This window comes from Octopus bimaculoides, chromosome 16 (genome assembly GCF_001194135.2).
Source record: "Octopus bimaculoides isolate UCB-OBI-ISO-001 chromosome 16, ASM119413v2, whole genome shotgun sequence".
Lineage (NCBI taxonomy): Eukaryota > Metazoa > Mollusca > Cephalopoda > Octopoda > Octopodidae > Octopus > Octopus bimaculoides.
In genome coordinates, this window is record NC_068996.1 from 48,444,921 (window position 1) to 48,454,337 (window position 9,417).

Genomic DNA, 9,417 nt, shown 5'->3' on the forward strand with positions numbered 1-9,417 from the left:
AATCAAGGATATACTTCAAGTGTGTATGTATGTGTGTATTGACTTGACATTCAGATTACCTGGAGTCAATACCAATTCCAAAGCCATTTGTTGGCCAGGTGTATTTGTATCTGCAGAGAACTTAAGAAGTATTTTGATTTTGCCTAGATTGATAATCCATTAACAGTAACACTTAATAACACTTTTATTTATACACACACACATACATGTACGTACATACATACATACATACATACATGCATACATACATACATACATACACACACATATATATATATATATATATATATATATATATATATATATATATATAACACTTTGTTACCAATACACACATACACACAAATGGACATGTACATATAATAATGTATGTTTGTGTGTGTGTATATATATATATCATCATCATCATCATCGTTTAATGTCCGCTTTCCATGCTAGCATGGGTTGGACGATATATATATATATATACGTATATAAGGGATGACCACTAGGTAGACATCCAATATGCTAGAAAGAGGTCATCAACGACCCAACCACAAAGAAAAATAATGTTCTCCAGAAAAATTATTTACCACACAGACACTCAATTATAGTTCTTGAATTAGTCTGCAAATAAATTTCTGATATTGGAAGAACTTGGATGATTCATTGAGATACGTAAAATATTGGATACAATATATTTCGTACACCATCAAGGTATTGGATTCCTGGCCTTGTGAGACATTTGCAGTGACACCGTTTCAACAGCCTATGTTGTAGTTCAACTTTGTTGTCATGTGTGTTGCTTTGACCTGGCACTTCATCAGTTGCAATGAATATTCCAGTTGATCTGATCGATGGAACAGCCTACTCACGATATTAAGATGCAAATGGCTGAGCACTCCACAAAAAAGTGTACTCTCGACATAAGTTCTGAGAGAGATTCAGCATGGACACAGAATGTGACAAGGCCAGCCCTTTGAATTACTGGTACTACTCATTTTTGTCAGCTGAGTGGGCTAGAACAACAAGAAATAAAGTGTCTTGCTCAAGGACAAAACATGCTACAAAGGATTGAACTCATGACCTTATGATTGTGAGCTGAATACCCTAACCACTAAACCAAGCATCTTCACTTGCTTTGGCTGATGACAGACTAATATCCTCTGAAGCTTAAATTTTCTATAAAAACACGTGAAAACCTATTCTGCTCACTTGGATCCAATTCTACACCAGGTAAGTCTTTTGGTCTCCTTATTTTTATCCTGGTAGCAATCATATATCTGGTATTATTTTTCTCACCTTTCATTCTTTCTTGATAGTAGCTGACTTGGCCTAGCCTTGACAGAACTTTTGTTAGTAAATATTTAGTATGTATAAATCACAATATCACAACTTTACTTCATGGGAGATACCACTGAGCAAACGGCTTGCTGAGCTCAAGTGGCACCTGGAACAAAGTGAAAAAAAATACCATCAAAACAACTTAAACCATTGAAAAGACGGGTGTGTTACTAGTATTTGATAAACATGTACATTTTTATATAATCCCACAGACAATCATGACTTTACATAACTGTAGTTTATTCAAAGCTGCTTCATGCAACATTAACTATTTAACTCCAGCCAGGCTGCGCCATTTGCAATTTGTCTGCTGCATTCATACGCATACCTTCATACATAGTGTGCTGTAGGCAACTAAGTTATTTTACTTAGCTGACGAAGCATAACAACACAGAAACACATGCATCCTATGATCTGATGCATCTCCTTCCCATCCCCGCAGTCCAAAGTAAAAACATGTGCTTGCAGAAGTCTATATACAAAAATCTTCTCCCAGACTATTCTTGCTGTTTTAGGTTTTATGATAGCCAATTACAAAACAAACATATCGAACACAAATATATTTATTGATTACATCAAGAATTTTATAAACTTTCGAGAGAATGTGAAATAATTGTTTTCTTTTGGAATGTTTTAAAAAACATTATAGCTGTATGCGTGCTTAGAGATTCACATTACAAGTGTGTGAGTGTGTGTGTGTGTGTGTGTTTGTTTGTGTATGTGTGTGCATATATATATGTATGTATGTTTTTATGTATGTATATATGTATATATATATATATATATATATATATATATATATATATATATATATATATATATATGTATGTATTTTTATATACATGTGTGTGTTTTTAGCTATTGGCTCCATACAACGACTATTTATCTGCTTACACACAAATTATTCCACTGGCCACACAAATATTTTCTATACTCTTGCATATATTCACAAACAACACACGCATGTAAACTTTGCCTTGATGTTACAAATCAATATCTAAAAAAATTTCCCATGTTTGAATTCTATATTGAACTTGTTTTCTAAAACCACACACACACACACACACAGTAGAATAACTGTTACATTATTTTACTAACAAAAATCTGTTGAGATTTCTTTTACTTGTTTCAGTCATTTGACTGTGGCCACGCTGGAGCACCGCCTTTAGTCAAGCAAATCAACCCCAGGACTTATTCTTTGCAAGCCTAATACTTATTCTATCGGTCTTTTTTTGCTGATCCGCTAAGTTACGGGGACGTAAACACACCAGCATCGGTTGTCATGCGATGTTGGGGGAACAAACACAGACACACAAACATATACACACACATACATATATATATGTGTGTGTGTGTATGCATATATATATATATATATATATATATACGATGGGCTTCTTTCAGTTTTCGTCTACCAAACCCACTCACAAGGCTTTGGTTGGCCCGTGGCTATAGCAGAAGACACTTGCCCAATGTGCCATGCATTGGAACTGAACCTGAAACCGTGTGGTTGGTAAGCAAGCTTCTTAGCACACAGTCACTCCTGAGCCTATATATATATGTCCAACCCATGCTAGCATGGAAAGTGGACGTTAAACGACGATGATGATGATATATATATATATATATATATATATATATATGGCTTCTTTCAGTTTCCATCTACTAAACCCGTTCACAAGGTTTTGGTCGGCCCGAGGCTATAGCAGAAGACATTTGCCCAAGGTGCCACGCAGTGGGACTAAACCCGGAACCATATAGTTGGTAAGCAAGCAACTTACCACACAGTCACTCCTATGCCTATACTTTTTTATTGTTGGAATCTAAAGGAAACTTATATTGAATCAATTTTTGTTGCTGTAGCTAAGAACTAATCTAAAACAAAAAAAACAAAAAATTGTCCTATATACTTAAAATATTGGATATAACATAAAAATATTGGATGCAACATGGTCTTATTAAACACTGAGAAGAATTAGATATGATGTGGCTTTTTAAGGTAGTCTAAATATTCAATATACTTGGAAATCTTGTTATTTGTCTACTATCAAGTTTATAGTAAAAATAAAGTAAAAGATAAGTTTTTGAAAATAAAGATAATATTGTTAAATACATTAATACATTAAGCAGACAGTGGTTATTTTTTTTTTCCCCATTCTTTGTGTGTTTATGTGTATGTATATGTGATGAGATGAGACTTTATGGAACGTCTATCGAATGAATTTTTATTTGATGGTCAATGGCCCAGAGATTCATGTTTAGACATGTCCACCTCTGAACTGTTTTCCTCCCACAGGTTTTGATATGTTTCTCTTCTCTTTGGCCCTGTTAGTCACCAGAGGGCGGTCTGCAAATAAGAGAAACAAAAAGTGACAATGAGATAATGAATTACCGAACAAGGATGCACATGCGTGCACACGTTAAAGGAGACTGGTGATTGCAGATGCACACAAGCCTCAGGGGAAAAACAAATTTAGTGTAAAGAAGATAACAAAAGAAAACAGAATCTAATATCTACTGAATGTTTGTATGTCAAAGTAATAAAGACACAAAATAAATATGGACGACCTGCTGAATAAGACAAGAGTTACAACCAAGAAAGTCTTGTTTATAGACTAGCATCATGTCAAGCAGGATGGTGGTTTATTATTAACTGGTATTAGAAGTAGTGAGGTAGCAGAATAGTTACCATGCTGGATAAAATGCTTAGTGGCTTAGTGTTTATGAGTTCAAACTCCACCAAGGTCAACTTTGCTTTCCATCCTTTCCGGATTGATGGAATGAGTCCCAGTCAATCACTGGAGTTGATGTAATTGATCAATACCTTCCTCTAAAACTGTCAGTCTCTTGTCAAAATGTGAAAGCAGTATCAATTGATACATTATTTACATTATTTACATTTGACAGATATTTGTCCTCATCTTGTTTGTTGTTAACACATTTCAGCTGATATATTCCCCAGCCTTCATCAGGTGTCCTGGGAAAATTTCGAACCTGGGTTCCCATTCCTAAGGTATTTTTCAATGTTGTTGTTGTTGTTATTATTATTACTATTATTATTATTATTATTATTCAGGTCACTGCCTGGAATTGAACTCAGAATCTTGGGGTTAGTAGCCCACGCTCTTAACCACTAATAATAACAACAACAACAATAATAACATCGAAAAAATTTCTCCAAGACACCTGATGAAGGCTGGAGGGTATATCAACCGAAATGTTGTATTAACAACAAACAAAATGAGGACAAATATCCGTCTAATGTAAACAATATAAATAATGTACATAATTCCTCATCTCTTAAACATAGAACTGTATATTATCAATTGATATTAAAGATTGTGGAATGGCAGATTTTGTTACGTTGTCCTACTCAGAACATAACGAGCCCAAAGAAATACTAACCAATCTATAAATGCGTTTGAGTATCGTATCTCCCTCTCTACTTTCACTTTCATTTTCAAGCGAAACTTGCAAAAGTCAGTGAGAGCTCTAATAAAGTGGAAAGTCTGAGTTCTCAGACCAGCCATTCGAACTTGTCCACCACACACCTCTTTTTTTTATTATAAACACCAGACAGAGGGAAACTGTCTTCCTTGTCCATTTAAAAGAGGGCAATAAGGAGGTCATCAGAATGGACTCTGGTGATAGCCAGATTTGTTCCACTCATGACTGCTACTGCTGCTGCTGCTGCTACTTAGCATTAATCTATGATGAGGGTGATGATGATGATGATGTTGATGATGTTAATGATAATGAGGGTGATGGTGGTGATGATGATGATGATGATGGTAATGATGATGGTGATGACGATGATGATGATGATGATGATGAAGAGGAGGAGGAGGAGGATGGTGATGATGATGATGAAGGTGATGGTGTTGATGATGATGATGGTGATGATGATGATGAGGGTGATGGCGATGATGGTGATGATGATGATGATGGTGATGATGATGGCAGCAATGATGATGACGATGATGACGATGATGATGATGATGATAGTGACGATGATGATAATGATGATGATGATGATGATAGTGACGATGGTGATGATGATGACGACGACGATGATGATGATGATAGTGATGATGATGATGATGATGATGATGACGATGACAATGACGATGATGATGATGATGATGTAGCTGGTGCTACCACTAATGTCAATGCTGAGGATCATTCCAGCTCTACCGAATCTGCTAAAACAATAATACCCTGCATTCTTCAGGAGGTGATTCACAAAATTCATGGAGAAAAAAGAGGGCCACCAAATACTAATTTACTTTTAATTATATAACATAACAACAATGCAATGAAGACATAAATATTTCAAATTAAATAATTAATCATTCATTATATCATATGATAATATAAATTTATTTTTAGTTGATTTAGATTTTTAGATTGTCTTATAAAAAAAGTTTTAAAAATTTATAAATTCTTTGATGGTACCATCATGTTTCCAGTGAAGAACTGCCCATGTGCATACATCAGCCCACAGCCGCCCACCTTATTACTATTCATCGAATGTGCTAGTTCAGACATGCCCTCTGCCCCCAGCAGGGAACTTGCCCTTCTTTGATGCAGAACTGTGGGCTGGGAGAGGGCCCCATGGCAGACCCCACACCAGATGTGATTAACAAAGATCTCAAGAGGCTTGACATCGTCTTGGAGGATGTAGAGGTGGGGCTGGTATGGGACCACAACCAATAGGAGTCACTGGTAGACCTGGTCAGCTCTATGTATTGTACAATGACACCTCTGGAACCAACCTGAGACGACCCAGTTCCATCAAGCACGGGCATGAGTGAGAGAGCTTATTAGGTGTGCCCTGGTTGCTGATATGAAGATATGTCCCGATGATGAGGAAGTGATGGTGATGATGATGATGATGATGATGATGATGATGATGATGATGATGATGATGATGGTGGTGGTGGTGGTGGTGGTGATGATGATGATGATGATGATGACAATGCCACTTGCAGAGATTCTGAGACAGTGAACAGGTGTGGTTTCCATTTGTAAGACCACATAAAAAGCACCCGTTACACTCTATGGAATGGTTGGTGTTAGGAAGAGCATCCAGCTGTAGAAAACCATGCCACATCACACTGGAGTCTGGTGCAGCTCCCCAGCTTGCCAGCTCTGGTCAAACTGACCAACCCATACCAACATGGAGAACAGACATTAAACGATGATGATAATAATGATGATGATAATGATGGTGATGATGATGATGGTGATGATGATGATGATGATGATGATGATGATGCAATTCTTTGATTAGTGAATTATAAACCTCACCACTGACCGCTCAAAATTTGTAATAGACCACTGGTGGTCAGTGTACAAGGACCACAATGTGCATCAGTATACTACATGACATACTTAACGAATTTGAAATGCACACAAAATACTGCCTGACTGGCATGTAAAAAGCAACCATTTGAGCATGGTTGATGCTAGTGCCACCTGACTGGCATCCATACCAGTGGCACATAAAAACCATCATTTGAGTGTGGTCAATGCCAGTGCTGCCTGACTGGCTCCTGTGACGGGGACATATAAAAAGCACCATTCATGCGTGGTTGATGCCAGTACTGCCTGACTGGCCCTCGTGCTGGTGGCATGTGAAAAGCACCCACTACACTCTTGGAGTGGTTGGCGTTAGGAAGGGCATCCAGCTGTAAAAACTCTGTCAGATTAAATTCGAGCCTGGTGCAGCCTCCTGGCTTACCAGTTCTCAGCCAAACTGGCCAACCAATGCCAGCATGGAAAGCAGATGTTAAACAACAATGATGAATGCAACAAGAATGCAGGAATAAAAGAACAAAGCTGCCCTTACTTGAGATATTCGATTGCTGTTTTGTCGGAGGCAAATGCAACCTAGGGTTGTTTTTACACCCATTTACTCTTCCGGTTAAGTGGTCTTTCCATCCTTCATCTCCAGGATTTATCTTCATGTGACACAGGGGACAATGTGTGTCATTTATGTCCACGGCTACATAAAATATAGGCATAAGAAGAAGAAAAAAACCGATAATTTATGATACACATAATGTATTCTTTAATGGTTTTCTAATCCTTACACTTTGACATCATTAATAGTGGTGGTGGTGGTGGTGGACAAACACAGACACAAAGACACACACCCATATGTGCATGTGTGTGTGCATGTGTGTGTGTGTGTGTGTGTGTGTGTGTGTGCATCTTTCTATATATATATATATATATATATATATTTGAGCATGGCCATTGCCAGTACCGCCTGACTGACCCTCGTGCCGGTGGCACATAAAAGCTCCCACTACACTCTCTGAGTGGATGGCATTAGGAAGGGCATCCAGCTGTAGAAACTCTGCCAAATCAGATTGGAGCCTGGTGCAGCCTTCTGGTTCGCCAATCCTCAGTCAAATCGTCCAACCCATGCCAGCATGGAAAGCGGATGTTAAACGATGATGATGATGATGATGATGATATCTATATATATAAACGATGATGATGATGATGATAGATATATGTACAAAAGGGTAAAGACCCCACTTCGGTCAAGAATGACCATAATATTGCATGTAGAAAGTTACCAACAAAAGCACAATTCTGGGCATGGTTGTTTATGGAAGGCCAGTAGTCACCCATGCGTACCAGCCTCTCCTCTCCACGCCACTGGTGTTGTCCAAGAGGAAGGCAAAAGCAGATACAGTTTGGCACCAGTGACGTTCCAACTCATTTCTACAGCTGAGTGAAATAGAATAAAGTGTCATGCTCAAGAACACAACACACAACCTGGTCCAGGAAATGAATTCACTACCTCATGACTGGGAGCCCAACGCTCTAACTACTGAGCCATATGCCTTCACACACACACACACACACACACACACACACACACACACATGCAACAGGCTTCTTTCAGTTTCCATCTACCAAATCCACTCACAAGGTTTTGATCGGCCTGAGGCTGTAGTAGAAGACACTCTCCCAAGGTATCGCACAGTGGGACTGAACCCAGAACCACATGGTTGGGAACCATGTTGTTGGGAAGCAAACTTCTTATCACACACTCATGAAACATAACAGGAAGAAGGTGGAATGGTTAAAATATTAATGCATAATTCAACTCTTAGACACACCTCTGCATAATCGTTCACTGATGTGGCTGTCGTAGACATCTTTTAACACTGCCTCCTGGCAACGTGGACAATTCCGATAGTTGTCCATAGCATCACATTCGGTGAGCAGGTGCTTCTTATACGTTGATATTTCCAAAACCTGTGAAATAAAGAGAGAGAGAGAAAAAAGCAAAAAGATTATGTAAATAATAGAAATTTTAAAAATATATTTTTGATTTGTGGGAAAAGTTTTATTTTTCTATCTCTTTTTCCTTCTTTTTTCTTTTTTAAATTATTCTTTTGTTTGTAGCAGGAAAGAAAAAAAATTAATTTAGAGATTTTAGTGTCCGGGAGATATTGATTCGTCTTCAACTGACTCGGGACAGTATTTATAGGAAAGGACTTTGATTATTTTGCCCAACATATGTACCACCCAGATGGATAGAAGAAATTCCCAAAGTTAAGGTTAAAGTCAAAGGAATTAACTGAGATATCTTGTAGTTGATTCTTTTTGTTCTTTTACTGATTTTAGGTATTGGACTGTGGCCACGCTGGAGCAGTGATTTTAAAGGATTTCAGTTTATCAGTTTCAAAATTTTGGTACAAGGCCAGAAATTTTGAGGGATAATATTGACCCCAGTGCATAACTGGTACTTATTTTATCAACCCCAAAAGGATGAAAGTCAAAGCTGACCTCAGCTAGAATTTGAACTCAGAACATAAAAAAAAGAAATAACACTAAGCATTTTTGTCTGGCACAGAAATGATTCTGACTGCTTGCTGCCTTTTTGGAGTCAATATATTGATTACAATGCATAATTTCTGTCTGGTATTTGTTTTATCATTATCAAATTGCTAAATTGCTACATAGATATAAAAGCATACATCTTGACACAGCAACAGACAAAAGTACCAACAAACACACACACACACACACACACACACACACACACACACACACACACACACACACACA

At 37.7% G+C, this 9,417-nt stretch overlaps 1 protein-coding gene across 1 annotated transcript in view; it reads right to left on the reverse strand.

Moving 5' to 3' along the window:
• Positions 1 to 1,870: 1,870 nt before the first annotated feature.
• LOC106870605 (centrosomal protein of 104 kDa) overlaps positions 1,871 to 9,417 on the reverse strand; it is a 293,281-nt gene continuing 285,734 nt past the window's right edge. Inside the window, exons 25-27 of the mRNA XM_052973736.1 lie at positions 8,463 to 8,601; positions 7,175 to 7,330; positions 1,871 to 3,670 (exon numbers count right to left, since the gene is read on the reverse strand). Coding sequence (XP_052829696.1) covers positions 3,582 to 3,670; positions 7,175 to 7,330; positions 8,463 to 8,601 — 384 coding nt within the window. The 3' untranslated portion in view covers positions 1,871 to 3,581. The remainder of the gene's footprint in view (positions 3,671 to 7,174; positions 7,331 to 8,462; positions 8,602 to 9,417) is intronic.